The sequence below is a fragment of the Solanum pennellii genome, chromosome 1, assembly GCF_001406875.1.
Source record: "Solanum pennellii chromosome 1, SPENNV200".
In the NCBI taxonomy this organism is placed as follows: domain Eukaryota; kingdom Viridiplantae; phylum Streptophyta; class Magnoliopsida; order Solanales; family Solanaceae; genus Solanum; species Solanum pennellii.
In genome coordinates, this window is record NC_028637.1 from 93,221,767 (window position 1) to 93,241,404 (window position 19,638).

Below are 19,638 nucleotides of genomic sequence, written 5' to 3' on the forward strand. Positions count from 1 at the left end.
AAATTTTTTCGTGGACGTCCGTCAAGACCTTGTCTATGCATACGGTTGGCCATCACCGCTTGTCCGACCCGTTTGGAAAGTCAAACAAGCCCCGAAGCAAGCGTACCCCTCATTTCGACGATTTTCGTGTGCTATAGCAAACCATTCTTTGGGTGATCCGGATTCCGACGTCAAAAATGCCAAATTTTTTTGTGGACGTCCGTCAAGACCTTGTCTATGCATCCGGTTGTCCCTTACGGCCCTTCCAATCCATTTTGAAGGTCAAACGAGTCCCGAAGCGAGCATACCCCTCATATCGACAATTTTCGTGTGCTATAGCAAACCATTTTTTGGGTGATCCGGATTCCGACATCAAAAATGCCAAATTTTTTCGTGGACGTCCGTCAAGACCTTGTCTATGCATCCGGGTGGCCCTCATGGCCCGTCCAACCCATTTTGAAGGTCAAACGAGCCCCGAAGCGAGCATACGCCTCATTTCGACGATTTTCGTGTGCTATAGCAAACCATTTTTTGGGTGATCCGGATTCCGGCGTCAAAAATGCCTAATTTTTTTGTGTACGTCCGTCAAGACCTTGTATATGCATCCGGTTGGCCCTCATGGCCCTTCCAACCCATTTTGAAGGTCAAACTAGCCCCGAAGCGAGCATACCCCTCATTTCGACGATTTTCGTGTGCTATAGCAAACCATTTTTTTGGTGATCCAGATTCCGACGTCAAAAATGCCAAATTTTTTTGTGGAAGTCCGTCAAGACCTGGTCTATGCATCCGGTTGGCCCTCACGGCCCTTCCGACCCATTTTGAAGGTCAAACGAGCCCTGAAGCGAGCATACCCCTTATTTCGACGATTTTCGTGTGCTATAGCAAACTATTTTTTGGGTGATCCGGATTCTGATGTAAAAAATGCCAAAAATTTTTGTGGACGTCCGTATAGACCTTGGCTATGCATCCGGTTGGACCTCATGGACAGTCCAACCCATTTTCAAGGTCAAACGAGCCCCGAAGCGCGCATACCCCCCTATTTAGACAATTTTCATGTGCTAGCAAACCATTTTTAGGGTGATCCAGATTTCGACGTCAACAATTCTGAAACTTTTTGTGGATGTGCGTCAAGACCTTGTCTATGCATCCAGATGGCCCTCAGATCCAGTCCAACCAATTTTCAAGGTCAAACGAGCCCCGAAGCGCGCATACACCCATTTAGATGATTTTCGTGTGCTATAGCAAACCATTTTTTGGGTTATCCGGATTCCGACGTTAAAAATGCCAAACTTTTTTGTGGACGTCCGACAAGACCTTGGCAATGCATCTGATTGGTCTTCACGGCCATTCCGACCCATTTTGAAGGTCAAACAAGCCCCGAAGCGCGCATACCTTCATTTAGACGATTTTCGCGTACTATAGCAAATTATTTTTTGGGTTATCCGGATTCAGACGTCAAAAATGCCAAACTTTTTTGTGGACGTCCGTCAAGACCTTGTCTATGCAGCCGGTTGGCCCTCACGGTCAGTCCGACCAATTTTGAAGGTCAAACAAGACCCGAAGCGAGCATACCCCTCATTTTGACGATTTTCGTGTGCTATAGCAAACCCTTTTTTAGGTGATCCGAATTCAGACGTCAAAAATTCCAAAATTGTTTGTGTACGTCCGTCAATACCTTGACTATGCAGACAGTTGGCCATCACGTCCAGTACGTACCATTTTCAAGGTCAAACGAGCCCCAAAGCGCGCATACCCCGATTTCGACGATTTTCGTGTGCTACAGCAAAAAAAATTTTGGGTGATCCAGATTCCTACATCAAAAATGCCAAAAAAATTTTGGAGGTCCTACAAGACTTTGTCTGTGTAGATGGTTGGCCATCACGGCCAGTCCGACCCATTTTCAAGTTCAAACGAGCCCCAAAGCGCGCATACCCCCCCTCATTAAGACGATTTACGTGTACTATAGCAAACCATTTTTTGGGTGATCCTGATTCCGACGTCAACAATTCTGAATCTTTTTGTGGATGTGCGTCAAGACCTTGTCAATGCATCCTGTTGGCCCTCAAATCCAGTCCAACCAATTTTCAAGGTCAAACGAGCCCCGAAGCGCGCATACACCCATTTAGATGATTTTCGTGTGCTATAGCAAACCATTTTTTGGGTTATCCAGATTCCGACGTTAAAAATGCCAAACTTTTTTATCGATGTCCGACAAGACCTTGGCTATGCATCCGGTTGGTCTTCCCGGCCATTCCGACCCATTTTAAAGGTCAAACAAGCCCCGAAGCGCGCATACCTCCATTTAGACGATTTTTGTGTACTATAGCAAATTATTTTTTGGGTTATCCGGATTCAGACGTCAAAAATGCCAAACTTTTTTGTGGACGTCCGTCAAGACCTTGGCTATGCAGCCGGTTGACCCTCACGGCCAGTCCGACCAATTTTGAAGGTCAAACAAGACCCGAAGCGAGCATACCCCTCATTTCGACGATTTTCGTGTGCAGCAAACCCTTTTTAGGTGATCCGAATTCAGACGTCAAAAATTCCAAAATTGTTTGTGTACGTCCGTCAATACCTTGACTATGCAGACAGTTGGCCATCACGTCCTGTACGAACCATTTTCAAGGTCAAACGAGCCCCAAAGCGCGCATACCCCTATTTCGACGATTTTCGTGTGCTATAGCAAAAAAGATTTTGGGTGATCCAGATTCCTACATCAAAAATGCCAAAAAAAAATTGGAAGTCCTTCAAGACCTTGTCTGTGTAGATGGTTGGCCATAACGGCCAGTCCGACCCATTTTCAAGGTCAAACGAGCCCCAAAGCGCGCATACCCCTATTTCGACGATTTTCGTGTGCTATAGCAAAAAAGATTTTGGGTGATCCAGATTCCTACATCAAAAATGCCAAAAAAAAATTGGAAGTCCTTCAAGACCTTGTCTGTGTAGATGGTTGGCCATAACGGCCAGTCCGACCCATTTTCAAGGTCAAACGAGCCCCAAAGCGCGCATACCCCCCCCNTAAGACGATTTACGTGTACTATAGCAAAACCATTTTTTGGGTGATCCTGATTCCGACGTAAAAAATGCTAAAATTTTTAGTGGCCGAAGTATAGACCTTGGCTATGCATCCGGTTGGACCTCATGGCCGCCAGTCCAGCCCATTTTCAAGGTCAAACGAGCCCCAAAACGCGCATACCCCCTTATTTAGACGATTTTCGTGTGCTATCAAAACATTTTTAGGGTGATCCGAATTCCTACGTCAAAAATTCCAAAAAATTTTGGATGATATATGAGATGAGATATTAGATGAAATAAGAGATGAGATATGAGATGAGTTATGAGATGAGTGAGATATGAGATGAGATAAGAGATGAGATATGAGATGATATATGAGATGATATATGAGATGATTATATGAGATGAGATATGAGATGAGATAAGAGATGAGATATGAGATGAGATATGAGATGAGACATGAGATGAGACATGAGATGATATATGAGATGAGACATGAGATGAGACATGAGATGAGATAAGAGATGAGATATGAGATGAGATATGAGATGAGATATGAGATGATATATGAAATGAGATATGAGATGAGATATGAGATAAAATAAGAGATGAGATATGAGATGAGATATGAGATGAGATAAGAGATGAGATATAAGATGAGACATGAGATGAGACATGATATGAGATATGAGATGAGACATGATTTGAGATATGAGATGAGATATGAGATGAGATATGAGATGAGTTATGAGATGAGATATGAGATGAGATATGAGATGATATATGAGATGAGATATGAGATGAGATATGAGATGATATATGAGATGAGGTATGAGATGAGATAAGAGATGAGATAAGAGATGAGATAAGAGATGAGATATGAGATGAGATATGAGATGAGATATGAGATGATATTTGAGATGAGCTATGAGATGATATTTGAGATGAGACATGAGATGAGATATGAGATGATATATGAGATGAGATAAGAGATGAGATATGAGATGAGATATGAGATGAGATATGAGATGAGATATGAGTTGATATATGAGATGATATATGAGATGAGATATGAGATGATATATGAGATGAGATATGAGATGAGATATGAGATGAGATATGAGATGAGATGTGAGATGAGATGAGAGATGAGATGAGAGATGAGATAAGAGATGAGATATGAGATGAGATAAGAGATGAGATAAGAGATGAGATATGAGATGAGATAAGAGATGAGATATGAGATGTGATAAGAGATGAGATATGAGATGAGATATGAGATGAGATAAGAGATGAGATATGAGATCATATATGAGATGAGATATGAGATGAGATATGAGATGAGATATGAGATGAGATAAGAGATGAGATATGAGATGAGATATGAGATGAGATATGAGATGAGATATGAGATGAGATATGAGATCATATATGAGATGAGATAAGAGATGAGATAAGAGATGAGATATGAGATGAGATATGAGATGAGATGTGAGATGAGATGTGAGATGAGATAAGAGATGAGATAAGAGATGAGATATGAGATGAGATATGAGATATATGAGATGATATATATATGATATATGAGATGTGATATGAGATATGAGATATGAAATGAGATATGAGATAATATTTGAGATGAGATATGATATATGTGATGAGATAAGAGATTAGATATGAGATGATATATGATATATGATATATGAGATATATGAGATAGTATATGATATATGATATATGAGATGTGATATGAGATATGAGAGATGATATGAGATATGAAATGAGATATGAGATAATATATGAGATGAGATATGATATATGAGATGAGATAAGAGATTAGATATGAGATGATATAGGAGATATAAGAGATGAAATAAGATATGAGATGAGATATGATATATTAGATGAGTTGTGATATATGAGATGAGATATAAGATATGAGATGATATTTGAGATATGAGATGTGAGATATGAGATGAAGGGAGATTATATATAAGATATGATATATGAGAGATGAGATATGAGATGAGAGATGAGAGACTAGAGATGAAATGTAAGATGTGAGAAGAGATATGAGATATGGACATATGAGATGTGAGATATGAGAAGGAAAAGGAAACAGTGGAAGATTTAACTAATTTTAAGAAGATATAAAACATTAAAAATCAATTGGAAAAGGGTCCGGAATTTATATTAACATCTCGAGAAAGATTTGAAAGCACTCGAAATGTCATGCATTTATTCGATAATTAACTATTTTACTAGTTATTTTAAGCAACTTAATCAAAATTGAGAATAACAATTTTAAAGCTCAGAATCATTCTTTAAGGGGAAGATAATTATTAGAAGGGGGAATTACTTGAGCGAAATATCTCAAAGTAATTCAAGGAAGACAACTAGTACTTATTCAAATTTTATGAAAATATAAGTAATCGATTAGAAGTGGCATCTTTTGGCGAATTGGTTTAGGAAAAACGTTAAAATTAAACAAACAAATAAACAAGCAATAACAATTAAAATAAATACAAGATGAAGAAGAGAAATTGGGCCCGAGTCTGGTTTTGTCCATCTGGGCCAGTACTGGGGCCTAATTTCATTTTGGGCTTTTGACTCATCTATATGTGGCCCAATTCTTCCTGTCATACCTGTCCTAAACTAACATAACAATTTGATTTTTAGTGGGCCTTAGGCTCAAATCCTCCACCTGTCCTAGTCTAACAAATAATAATAAAAAGACAAAGGGGCTTAGGCCCGAAATAACAAAATACAATTTCTGAAATTTTGCGGGTTTGTTGGGCCCATTTATGCTGCATTTATACACAATATACAGCTGATGTAATTGCTGTATCACGCTGCATCTGCATATGTGGCCCAATTCTTCCTTTCGTACCTGTCCTAAACTAACATAGCAATTTGATTTTTTAGTGGGCTTTACTTTACGCCCAATCCTCCACCTGTCCTAATCTAACAAATAATAATAAAAGGCAAAAAGGGCTTAGGCCCAAAGTAACAAAATACAATTTCTGAAATTTTGGGGGCTTTTTGTGCCCATTTATGTTGCATTTATACACAATATATAGCTGGTGTATATCGCTGTATCACGCTGTATATCAGTGTATTCTCGGTTCCCGACCTGTGCAAGACACTAGTGTATCAGTTTCATACCCTCTTTATAGAGCATATAATACTATTGTATTTTATCAATCAACCTAAGTGGATTAAAGAAAAAGTACAACTCATATACCACACTTAAACAGTAAAAGAGATGTAGTTTTCAACTAATAATTTAAAGAGACAAACATTTGGGTCCTAAGCAATTAATGAAGAGATGGCATCCAAAGACATTATAGTAAGCTTAGCATGATTCTTTACACATTAAGAATTGAAGAAATTATCCTAAAACACATATAAAAAATGAAACAAGAGAGTACATACTAATTTAGACAATGAATCAACACAAAGCTTCACAAAATCCATCTCAAAACAAACACCTCATAACATAATAAACCCACTTTATACCCACATTAAGTCACAGTAATCGCCAAGAGACATGCTTCCTATGACTGGAAATCGACATTACTGAATGCAAAGGAGCACAAGTAAACAAAATCTTCCTTCTAACATACAGCAAATAGCGACTAATAAGGGATAAACGGAAACTAAAGTTCACAAAGTTGAGAACGGTAGCGACTGAGCCAAATGATACTAAAGGAAGCTGAACATTTTAGTCATGAACCAAATCAACATATAATATCAACAAAGTATGACAAAAATACATAATTTCACGGGACTTTATTGCTTGCAACTTCATAAAAAGGAAGTGAAGGGGAGGGATAGACAGTCTTAGCAAGGTTAACAAATATACAACACAAGCTTAAGGTGAAAAGAACACAAACAGAAAAATAGGCTCAAACAAGCATTAAATCATCTTGAAAAAGAAACACGCATTACTCATTTTAGAAAAATAAGATGAAGGAGCTAACTCAAACTGAACAACACATCACATAAACTCATTTCGGAATCCATAAAAGAAACCAGACCAACACAACGAATTCAAAGTGGAGAAAAAGGGTGACGAGTTGTTTACCTTGTTGCGGGAAGCGAACGGGGACGAGACGAGCAGAGGAGACAGCGACCTCTTCCACATGAGTTCCGACTCGAGCAACAACCAAGAAATCCAAACAAAACCTGGACAAGGAACTTCCCGAAAATTTAGAGTTAGAGAACTTGTTCAAGAATCTCTCAAATGTCAAAGCGGCAAACCAAAAAAAACCTTTTGTAAGCTATTCTTTTTGTATGTCAATTCCGTCCAACCCAAGAACTGAGGAGAAGAGGGCTTAAATAGGAGGAAATTAGGGTTGTTTTGGGGAGAAAAGTTAGGGGCAAAATCGGATAACAGATCCATTCCCAAATTCAAAAACTCTCTCCCAAGGAAATTCAAACAAATGAGAACTGAAGTGATGGCCAGTCTTGATCACTCGCAGATTCATTTTATGCAAAATAGTAAACTGACATTGAATGTTAGCATCGGCCAATAAGTACACCAAGAGGACATCAGCAAACCTAACTAACATAAATAGAACAAAGCCTTCCTTAGTAACTCAGTCAAAGAAACACAATGTTTCTGGTACTTCAAGCTAGATTCAAGAAATATCAGTTTCTTTTCTAAATAGGAAATTCAGGCTATGCCACATATTGCAAAGAGCTTGTGGTCCATCACCACTCAAATAATTGATAAAGAAGTAAAATCTAGTCCAAACAATTGATATACCATCAGCAGGTTAGTAGTCAAGCAAATTCTAGTAATGTTTTAAGCAACTCTGACTAGAAACCAGTACCTTTTTTGTCAATTTATACCAGTCAAAATAATACCCAAGCATAGCAAGTGTAGTGGATGGTTTTTATGATTCCCAAATTACGGCATGTGGACTTAAGAAGCTCCAAAATTTCTTTAACTTCCTGGTTGGAAAAGATGAAGATAATTGGTCATTCAAACATATAAATCGATTTCCAAAGGAATGTACTCACATAACATCATCCATTGCACTACTGTTCAAGATTTTACTATTATACACAGAGAACAGGTTATTTTGTTCCTACAAAACAACTGGACCTCTATCCTAAGTGTAGTCGATGGTTTTTATGATTCCCAAATTACGGCATGTGGACTTAAGAAGCTCCAAAATTTCTTTAACTTCCTGGTTGGAAAAGATGAAGATAATTGGTCATTCAAACATATAAATCGATTTCCAAAGGAATGTACTCACATAACATCATCCATTGCACTACTGTTCAAGATTTTACTATTATACACAGAGAACAGGTTATTTTGTTCCTACAAAACAACTGGACCTCTATCCTAAGTGTAGTCGATGGTTTTTATGATTCCCAAATTACGCCATGTGGACTTAAGAAGCTCCAAAATTTCTTTAACTTCCTGGTTGGAAAAGATGAAGATAATTGGTCATTCAAACCTATAAATCGATTTCCAAAGGAATGTACTCACATAACATCATCCATTGCACTACTGTTCAAAATTTTACTATTATACACAGAGAACAGGTTATTTTGTTCCTATAAAACAACTGGACCTCTATCCTAAGCAAGTAGGGCCTCGGCTGTATGAATACTCCCTGATCATAATTCATACTGTTCCATTTTAAGCTCCTTAAGACCCATATTATTTATAATAATTAAATAATAATAATAATAAGCTCCAGAAGTTCTATATATTTTTGAAATGCATATTCATATAAGACTAAAGGACTCCTACAAATCACAAGACCTAAATTACTACTAACATGACTAAAACATAGTCCCAACTATATAAACCTTTTCTATTTTGACATAAGTACACAACATACCAAGACTGTAAATCCAATGACCCTTAAGAATATTACCTTCTTTTAATAGAAAGGTGACATCCCAAGAGTACTACTTTCCAGTGTAAGAGACAAGATGATCATCTTTATCCTGACACCATAAGGCATAGCAAGAATGGCAAGAATTAGAGAGAATGACATTCAAGTGGGTTTTACTGACCTCTGTGAGCTTTTCCCTCATCTAAAACATCAAAAACACTGAGAAGTAGATTCCCGTATAATTTGACATTCAGGTGATAACCATCAGCACGGTGGCATACTTCACCAGTTAAGTCACCCCGAGCTGGCCTTTCTGCCAGTGGCATAGGGATCTCTCTCAAAGATTTTAAACATTATCCTTTGCATCTCTGCTGCAGGAGGGAGAAAGGACTGAAACAAAGAAATGATACTTTTTATGGCATATCATCTGGTATAGCATCAAAAAGAACCCTTTCTCTTTGTGATATGGTATCAGGACATGGGTGTTCATAGTATATAGTATCAAAATGTCCATGGATTGGGAAAAAAAGAAGATGAGAGTGCATATAATAATGATGAAGAGCATCAAACAAGCAAACAAGAACAAAAATCAGTTGAACTAATTCCATGGGTCAATAAGATTCTTTTGAAAAGAAGTCCTTTTAGGAGAGTACACAAGAATAAATAGAAATACAAGAAGATAAAACATGTCAATTTCCAAAAAATAGACACTTCCTTTTTTCAAACATGAAACCCCCGAGGGCCAGGGACAGACAATTCGCAACACAACAGATAATGAACCTCCAATCTAAAAGATGAAAATCCTCTTAGCAACTCAACTTTAATTCTAAGTTATCCTATGATTAGACATATGATAATCAAACTTCAAAACAGAACACTCAAGTAAATCAAAAATGTATTTAATTTGTTTGAAAGAAGTGGAGTGCATTTGTAGTTCCAATCTATCTATTTAATATTTAACATACTTATTTTCGGCAATAAAATTAAGAAAATGAAATCCAACTAGGATCACCGCAAATTTACATTTATTGGTATCGACCATTAAGCAAATTGGTAAATCATGATTCAATTTGCAATTCCCTTATAGAAAAGAATGATAGGTTAAATTATAATGTTGTTAGTTCGTTGTTTGTATAGATGTTGTAGGGCCACATGCTTCCTGTCGCTGTATGTATAGATGATAGAGGGACATGTTTGTATTTCCTGGCTCTTCCTTTTATATTATAGGTAAACAAAAGAGATCCCTAAACTTCATTAAAGCGGAAGTCAAAATGCGATCAGGAACTAACTAAACCAACTGAACGCATAATATTACTCAAAGTCGGAGATGCGGTATATGTTAAAGCATGTGCATCCACTGCTTTCAAATCCTTTAGCCCCCCACTCTGAGTTGAAGCTGAATAAAAGAGTACTGAAGTTCAACTTGAAAAAAATTGTGAAAGTTGAACATTAATGAGAAGAGACCAGTATTTTCTTGAAATATGCAATCAGACCACTACTTTAAGTATGAATATTGCATTTCACTATTTTCAAAGAAGTTAACATATTATAAAGTTCAGTATTTGGCTATTTGCAAGGATGCATGACCAAACTAGAATTGCAGATACTTCAGTATTAGTAATAAATCAGAAATTTCTCTTCAGCAAAAGTGGGACAGAAAGAAATGTACATACCTCAGATTCTTCTATATTAGCTAAAAGAACCCTTAGCTTATTTGCTTTTCACCCAGACTCCCCAACCCTATAACAGGATAATTTATAAGCCCCTCCTCCTCCAACATGTTTAACTGAACTGACAGAAAAAGAATATGCAACAGAAATGTTAAATAATTTGTCGTATGAATTTAGTTTCATAAATAAACAACTTTGCAAAGCTTGTTACAACAATTACAAAGAGGGGGGGACGAAAAAATTGAATCATCATATTAAGTGGGAAAGACGTGAGCACGCACTTGTCTCTTTTAGTTTCATAAATAAAAAAGAAATGCTAAATACATTATCATATGAATTGAGTTTCATAAATAAATAACTTTGCAAAGCTTGTTACAGCAATTACAAAGAGGAGGGGAGGAAAAAAATTGAATCATCATATTTAGAGGGAAAGACAGCACTTACTTGTCTCTTTTGCCATTTATATGACTTTTTGTTGGAAAACTCGGTACATGAAATACAACATAACAATTCCAGTGGGATCAAGATTGTATACATCATTTACCCACTTTTCCAACCATCGCATTAAGGAGACCAAGTCTTGTCCTGACGTCCATGGCCTCCAGGAATCTGTACATATTAATCAGGTAAGAACCCAGTAAGCATGAAACTGTAAATTCCTAAACAACAGAGTAGGATCTTCAATATCTCTCTTCCCTCTTTATCTTCTAACGTATCCTTTTGGGAAATTTATCCCTTTCTGTTAGCTATCACTTTTATGATTTAATAATGAATGTCTAGCACTAGGAACACTATTTACATTATATACTCACTACCGACTGGCAACTGATGGAGACTAGCTCCATATACCACACAAATCACCAACATAACAGCTCAAGGCACCTCTGTACTTTGATAATATTTGAAAACCTCTTGGCATAACACCTCAACATTAACTAACAGAAAAAATTACTGCTTATTAAGTTATTTCATTTCCTAATGATTTGCAATGAAACAGCAGGCAAGTAATCCCAACTTGTTGAGTTAAGGGCAAGAAACTAATAAGAAATCTATGCCATTTCTGGTGTGAATCAAACAACAGAAGCTAGAAGCAATTTGACATCTGACATAAGGTAACAAGGTCATTCATTTTCCTACCTCCATCTGGACACGCATTGTCTCCAACGAACTGACCAGTACAGATAAATATTGTGACTGGGTCATTACTTTGTCACTTTTACTACGGCCCAGCTTCCTCATCAATCTAGATGTCTTCTTCTTCTTTATGTCCTTTGAAGGTACAACGAGGCCTCTGTGCATACAAAATGCATATTAAATGCGTTAAAGTAATCGGATGGGAGATGTTACAAGCCAAGAAACAGAAATACCCTGAAGGTCCAGCAGCAGCCAGAAGGATCTCATATGCTGTTTCACGGAGATAATCATCGCCAATAGCTAGGAAGAAATACAGCCTGAAGTATAAGTATCTCCCATCCATCCACGTAAAAGCAAGAAAAGAATACATTTTGAAAGTAGATAATGGAATCTACAAGTGAAGTAGTGTAACTGATCAGGAAATACTGGAATAGAATAATATATTTAACTGCTTTCTCATCAAATACTTGTTCCAGTAATCAATCTATCAATCTGGAAGTTCCTATTACGTGCCAACACATGTATTCAAGGCTTCAAACATTGTATAAAATCAAAGAATTCAAACATCAAAACGCAAAAAGAAGTACGGATTTAATATGAAGCTCCAAAACAAGCTCTTGCACCCCACCATAGGCTGTTTACAAAGTAGAGGTAAAATAAACTAGTTAAATGGATATGATGACCTCGCTTCATTCAATTTCACATTTAACATATCGAGATATTCCCCAAACAGACTTCAAACCAAGAAGGCGCCAGAAATAAGTGAGGATCAAATGACATCAACTTGTCACTGATTTTCGTGCACAAGCACAGAACTTAACTTATCATTTGGTTAGGATTTATGAAAGATGAAATAAGATTCAAAACAAATTGAATACTATTGCTACTAGGTACGAGAGAAGTTATCACAGAAGAGTAATAAATACTTGAATGTTCGTTGAAGAAAACATTAGCGGGAACTCTTTAGCTTAAAAAGCACCAAATGAAAAAATTAGGGCTGTTAAAGATCAGAAATAAAACTTATATAACTATTTTCTTTTTAGCATAATCAAGTGAAAAACTTATATAACTATGTAAGTTTTCTTTTTATAAACATAATCAAGTGAATAGTGATTAGAGGAGAAAATAACAAAGAGCTATAACAAAATAAAATAAAATTTAAGCACTAAAGAGAGTTGCATCAAAATATCTGAGAATCAATAATCCGACAACTAGTTTTGTTTATGATAGTCAAAGGTCAGAAAACATTAAACATGCATCAAGATAGTGCTAACTCTTTCTAATCTACAAAAAGAAAAAAAAACATATAGGATTACAGTTCTAAAAAATTTAATAATGCCCCATCAGCTGGAAGAAGTTAGAAAATCAAAAAAATCACACAAGTGTGCTGGAGATTAGTGGTTTCTTATGCTCCTAATAAAAAGGGGACGGATATTCTCCCAATATCAAGCTACTACAGAAGTATGCTATGTTCACGACCTTGGTGCATTGTTCGAACTGCAATTAACGTGGATGAGAATTGAAATCTATTTATCATTAGGATACAATGCTTCAGAGTATAGTGGTTAAATTCCCTTATTAAAAAATCCATTTATCATTGAGTGAAAATTGCACAGAAACTAAAGCAGTTAGATGATACATTTGCATCAATGTTGTTAATAGTTTCCTAGTCATGTGTCAGCACCCTAAGCACAAAGTAACCAGTAGTACAAATATAGACAGAGAGAAATCTCGAAGTACTCTTACCTTCCCGATCTTTTTTTTTTTTAAATGGTAACCATTACTCTCCCCATCTTTTATTTTTCCGGTATAACCAGTTCTATAGATATAACAACTTAGAGTTAATAGACAAGCAAATTACAACCTAATACTGCCAAAATGAAATGGTCACACTTATGATAGAAGAAGTTACAGGTCCACCATACACATATACACCTACAACAAGCATGCTTACCAGTAGCAAATAACGGCAATCCAAGCACGAGATCAGCAGCATCATTGAGAACTCTTCTTGAATATCTTCAACTGTCAAGTTCATCTAGATCATCATCGTCATCAAAATCCTCAATGTTGTCAACTGTTAACTCTTGTTGTTGTGTGGAACTGAGATACTGAGATTTGGATAAACTAGACAGCTCTTCAAATGGTTCAGTATCAATTGATCCTGACGTTGAGAGTGTTTGCAAAATTGGTGATGTGGAAATAGGGACAGGCAATCTTCCTGGAGGCAAACCCGAGAGCTCAGGATTTGTAGCCAGAAAGCATTCATCATTTGAACTTGCATTACTCGTAATACCAAAAGGAAACCGTCAAGAATGAAAATAAACATTGATAATTAAACACACTAAATAAAGTTCTGGAATAGGTAAAAAGTGCTGCACAACAATACCATATGGAATAATTCTATGTTGCAGTAGATAAACCTCTGAAAGTGGAACATTCACAAATAGTAACTATTCAACAGAAATTAATGTATGTGCAGAACATTCATAAAATAGTGACCATTGAACAGAAAATAATGTCTGTGCAAGTCTGAATATACCATATGAGTGAACAGTGTTGTGGTGATAATGTCGAATAGCTTCAGATAGTTCAAGAAGTTCGCCAACTCAAAAAAAAAAAATCCTGACCTGATGATTGCAATCCATTTTAAAGCAGATATGTAGAGGCTATATTTTGGGGTTGACATTCCCTACCTTTTCTTGCACAATTGAGGAAAAAATCAACGCTAACTTGATCAAGATCCACATCACACAAGGAAACAGCTCCGGGGGCTTTACCATCTTCTTGATTAAGCTTCCTGAAAGTTAGAAATTTAATAGCATCCGCCTATCTCTCCGAAATCATTGTAGAGTTCTCCCTGCAAATACAATCAACAAATTCAGTTGGAGCCCAATAAATTCCCTACCATCAAATCTCCTTAAAACATCAAGAATCATTCACCTTGAGATTTACTTCAAAACAACTTCAACATCTATTAATCAAAAAAAGGAAAGAATCCACTGGATTGTAAAGATTACTTACTCCGTCATTGCAACTTCAACGTAAACCCACTTGCTTAACAACTCACAACTTGAATTCACCAAGGACGGAGTGACTTTAGGCCCCCAAAAATAAAAAACCAAAACCCCCAAGTTCAGTTACCGAAGATGCACAAAAAAAGAATCAAATTCCAATAAGAGGAAAGATTAAAGAACAACCAAAGAAGCAAATGAATGAGTTACACTTCGGCAATCTTCTTGGAGGCAAACCCCACAGAAAGAAATCATCATTTGAAAATGTGACCGTTGAGGCATTAAAAATGAAAATAAACATTGAGAAACCCATATTTAAGAGAGGAATTTAACGGGAAAAAAAAGAAAATTTGTTGACTGGCGGCAGCTGCACTATTTTTTCCTTTTCCGGTGGTCTTCCGTCTTGTCTTATTTTTAATTTTTTATAATATTTTAAATCGTCATAAATGTCAACTTAAAATATTAGTAAAAAACATATAAAAAAATCATCATTTAAAAATGTGACCGTTGAGGCATTGAAAATGAAAATAAACATTGAGAAATACTCACCATATTTAAGAGAGGAATTTAAGGGGAAAAAAAAGAAAATCATCATTTGAAAATGTGACTGTTGAGGCGTTGAAAATGAAAATAAACATTGAGAAATACTCACCATATTTAAGAGAGGAATTTAAGGGGGGAAAAAAAGAAAATCATCATTTGAAAATGTGACCGTTGAGGCGTTGAAAATGAAAATAAACATTGAGAAATACTCACCATATTTAAGAGAGGAATTTAAGGGGAAAAAAAAGAAAATCATCATTTGAAAATGTGACCGTTCAGGCGTTGAAAATGAAAATAAACATTGAGAAATACTGATCATATTTAAGAGAGGAATTTAAGGGGAAAAAAAAGAAAATCATTATTTGAAAATGTGACCGTTCAGGCGTTGAAAATGAAAATAAACATTGAGAAATACTGACCATATTTAAGAGAGGAATTTAAGGGGGGAAAAAAGAAAATCATCATTTGAAAATGTAACCGTTCAGGCGTTGAAAATGAAAATAAACATTGAGAAATACTCACCATAATTAAGAGAGGAATTTAAGGGGGAAAAAAAGAAAATTTGTTGACTGGCGGCAGCTGCACTATTTTTTCCTTTTCCGGTGGTTCTTCCGTCTTGTCTTATTTTTAATTTTTTATAATATTTTAAATCGTCATAAATGTCAACTTAAAATATTAGTAAAAAACATATAAAAAAAATCGACGGATTTATAAAATTAATCTATGTTTATCACATAAAATGGGATGGATATAAGTGACAATAACTAGGTAGGTCATGGTCGACTTGCCTGCTCAGCAGCTGCACTATTTTTCTTTTTCTGGTGATTCTTTCATTTTATTATGTCTGTCTTATTTTTAAAATTTTTAAATATTTAAAAAAAATATTATAAATTATTATAATTACAGACTTAAAATATTAGTAAAAAGACATATTAAAATTCGATTGATTCGTAAAATTAATTTATTAGTATCACATAAAATGGGATAAAAGAAAAATAATATATTATTCAAAAATCACATAGAAATTTATAAATTACAATAATTAACAACTTTAAATATTTAAAAATCATATTAAAATTTAATTGACTATCTAAATTCTATCTATATCACATAAAGTTTAAAAATTTAGGCCAATACTAATATATATAAGAGGCTATGGAAATAACTCATAAACGAGCTTCCCTAGGCAGGGACAATATGGGAATTTACGGTTAGTGTTATTCTGAAATAATATTGTACATAGTGCTTTATAATTATACTTCTCCATTTTTTGGACATAAAAGCCAGCCAATTTTCCTTTTTATTTCCCTCAGTCGAAAAGCTTGGGGCAGTGTTTTTCTATTTTTCATTTCATTAACTATTCAACTGCCTTTCAATATATGACCTCACTTCGGTTTTTCTCATTTCCATCTTGTCTCTCACATCTTCTTCTTTAGTTTTTTCCACTTTGTTTACGCACTATTCTTACACTATATTTGGATCATTATTATCCATTATATTATATTATATCGTTAATATATCTAAAATGTTTGTTTAGATTGTTACTTACACTATGTTTGGATCATTGTTATCCATTATATTGTATTGTATCGTTATTATACCTACAATGTTTGTTTTGATTGTTACTTACACTATGTTTGGATCATTGTTATCCATTATATTGTATTATATCGTTATTACACCTACAATGTTTGTTTTGATTGTTACTTAAAATGTATTGTACTGTATTGTTAAATTTCGTTGTTACGTAACAATAGAATCCCCTATTTTATGGAACAACCAATTTGGTGTGTTCCCAGTGTTACTTAATATTTTTTTTCCAATTATATTTTTACATAATATTTCAAGATACTATTTTACTTTTTACCTTAATTATTTAAATCTAGTCAAATCTCCTACCCCAGAATAATTAAAGATATTTAAGTAAAATTATAAATTACAATACAGTACGATATAATCAAACCAAACAATTTAAATATTACTAAACAATAGCAAACAATACAATCTAACCAAACATTGTATCCACCATACAATAGAGTACAATACAATACAATACATTATGAAACAATGAGTAACAATGATCCAAACAAAGTGTTAAAGTGTATTGTATTGTATTATTAAATTTCGTTGTTCTGTAACAATGGAAACCCCTATTTTATGGAACAACCAATTTGGTGCGTTCCCATTGTTACTTTTTCTTTTTCCAATTATATTTTTACATAATATTTCAAAATACTATTTTACCCTTTACCTTAATTATTTAAACATAGTCAAACCTTCTAGCCTAGAATAATTAAGAATATTTAAGCAAATTTATAAATTACAATACAGTACGATACAATCAAACCAAGCAATTACAATGTTACTAAATAACAACAAACAATACAATTTAGGCAAACATTATATCTACCATACAATAGAGTACAATAGAGTACAATACAATACATTATAAAACAATTGGTAACAATGATCTAAACAAAGTGTTAAAAATATACGTTATATATTTGCAAATTTTCTAAATCATAGTAGTTAATAATTTTAAATATTCTTTATATATTTAAAATGATATTAAAAACATTATAAATCACAAGAATTATCAAGATAAAATATTTTCTTAAAAAATAAAAATTTAATTGATTCTTGAAATTTTATTAGTGACACGTAAATTTAATTAGATGGAATAACATAGATTATTGAATATTATGTAAGCGATACTATAAATCACAACAATTAACAGTTGAAAATACTTAATAGAACATATACGAAATTTGATTGACTCTTGAAATTTTAGTAGTGACACATGAATTTAAATAGATGGAACAACATATATTATTAAATGTTACATAATCAATACTATAAATCATAATAATTAACAGTTAAAAATGCTTAATAGAACATATACAAAATTTGAATGACTCTCTTAATTACACATGTGTCATATAAATTAAAATAAAAGGAATAAAACATATTATTTAAAAATGAAAAAAAGAACATAAATCCTAGCAAACTAACAACTTAAAATAATTTTTAAAAAAGAAATACAAAAAATTAATTGACTCCCCAAGTTTCCTACATAGCACGTAAATTGAGAGAAAAAAAGGAAACATATATTTGCATGCGTGTGCATACTATATTTAATTATTTTTCTACATTAAGGCTCAAGGCTTCAATTTCTTTTTGCCCTTCGGTTCTTCCTTATTTGCTATTATTATTTATTAATCCAATTGACTAATTTTTTGCTTTCATTAATTCTTAATTTTCAACTTTTTTTTCTTTTATCTCTTGATATTTGCATTCGGTGTGCATTATGTATTAACTATTGATGAGTAAAGAATATCGTATGAATATTGATAAAAATATATTTTAATAGTACTTTAGTTAAAAATAAATAAATAAAATTTAAAATATGATGGATATTATTATGTTAGAGTTTATTTATTTAATTATTTAAAGTTTCTCTCTATCTTTTACGTCATGCTAAGCAGGTTGAAGTTATAATTTTTTTAATATTTTTTTCAACTATATATCTTAAATAAAGTCGACTGAGTTGAAGCAATATTTTTTTTATATTTTCTCTCAACTATATATCTGCAATAACACATTGAGGCTTATGATTATAATAAAGTAATGCTATTAACTTTTAAGGTGGAGAATCTCTAATTTTCTTTAAAAAATTAAGATTTTAGAGAATATGATTTCTTATTAATATCAAAAGAAATTAAACTAATTGGATATTTTTATAGTATCTTAAAAAAAAAACTCAATATATATATTTAATTAAGTTATTTATAAATATGGATAAAATAGAAGGAACAGATTCATTTATCCTATTTATTCCATATGGATTGTTGTACAGCAGTTTTTACCAATCCCAAAACATTATTCAGTTTGTACATATGAAAATGATTTTTTCACTTAATTGTTTTAATATAAAATATTTTTTAGTTTTTATTTCATTATTAAATAAAAAGGAAGTATAAATAAGTTGAAGTTATCATCCCTAAAATTTCTCACTCACTACTTAAACTTCTACCTCTCTTCAAAACTCTATATTTATGCCGTAACTCAATTTTTTGTTTCAAGTTCTACCGATTTAAAGATCATTAAAACTATTCAACTTTATCTAGATTTATATGACTTTTCAAAATTTAGATATCTACATATGAAAATGGGAACTAAAAATAAGTATGATTTACATATTATATATTTCCACTCTTCGTATTTTTTTAAAAGAGAAAAATGAAAAATATACCTCGAATTATCGTAAATGGTGTATGCAGATAATCATCGTCATACTTTTGGGACATTAGTGTTTCTGCTGTTCAAAAATAAGAACATATATATACATACACGTGTCATAATCTTATCTACCGATCCGACATCGGATCAATAAATGAGATTGCACCACATATTTCTATTAGT

General features: G+C 33.8%; 1 protein-coding gene across 14 annotated transcripts; it reads right to left on the bottom strand.

Annotated features, from left to right (window-relative positions):
• Positions 1-5,722: 5,722 nt before the first annotated feature.
• On the bottom strand, positions 5,723-15,071 carry LOC107013438 (protein unc-13 homolog). Of its 14 annotated transcripts, none has more exons than XR_003577288.1 (11): positions 14,860-15,071; positions 14,684-14,756; positions 13,614-14,519; positions 11,893-12,050; positions 11,663-11,816; positions 10,970-11,134; positions 10,529-10,641; positions 8,895-9,245; positions 7,833-7,953; positions 7,082-7,194; positions 5,723-6,127 (listed from the first exon to the last, which is right to left on the bottom strand). XR_003577288.1 is itself a non-coding variant. In XM_027915373.1 (5 exons), exons 2-5 carry the CDS (start codon positions 13,695-13,697, stop codon positions 11,090-11,092), a joined length of 441 nt encoding a protein of 146 aa, XP_027771174.1. In that variant the 5' UTR covers positions 13,698-14,519; positions 14,684-15,071; the 3' UTR covers positions 11,074-11,089. The 14 variants fall into 14 exon arrangements, 1 of the variants encoding a protein (XP_027771174.1); XR_003577290.1 differs by having other exon boundaries at positions 13,614-13,823; positions 14,356-14,519; positions 14,684-15,071; XR_003577289.1 differs by having other exon boundaries at positions 13,614-13,880; positions 14,356-14,519; positions 14,684-15,071.
• Positions 15,072-19,638: the final 4,567 nt, after the last annotated feature.

Bases quoted from the DNA above. Each gene is read 5' to 3' on its own strand.
- LOC107013438 (XM_027915373.1), bottom strand. From the start codon at position 13,697: ATGAACTTGACAGTTGAAGATATTCAAGAAGAGTTCTCAATGATGCTG. The intron at 12,051-13,613 runs GTAAGCATGCTT...CTTCACTTGTAG, and splicing joins ATTGCCGTTATTTGCTACTG to ATTCCATTATCTACTTTCAA. The intron at 11,135-11,662 runs GTAGGAAAATGA...TAATATGTACAG, and splicing joins CAATGCGTGTCCAGATGGAG to ATTCCTGGAGGCCATGGACG.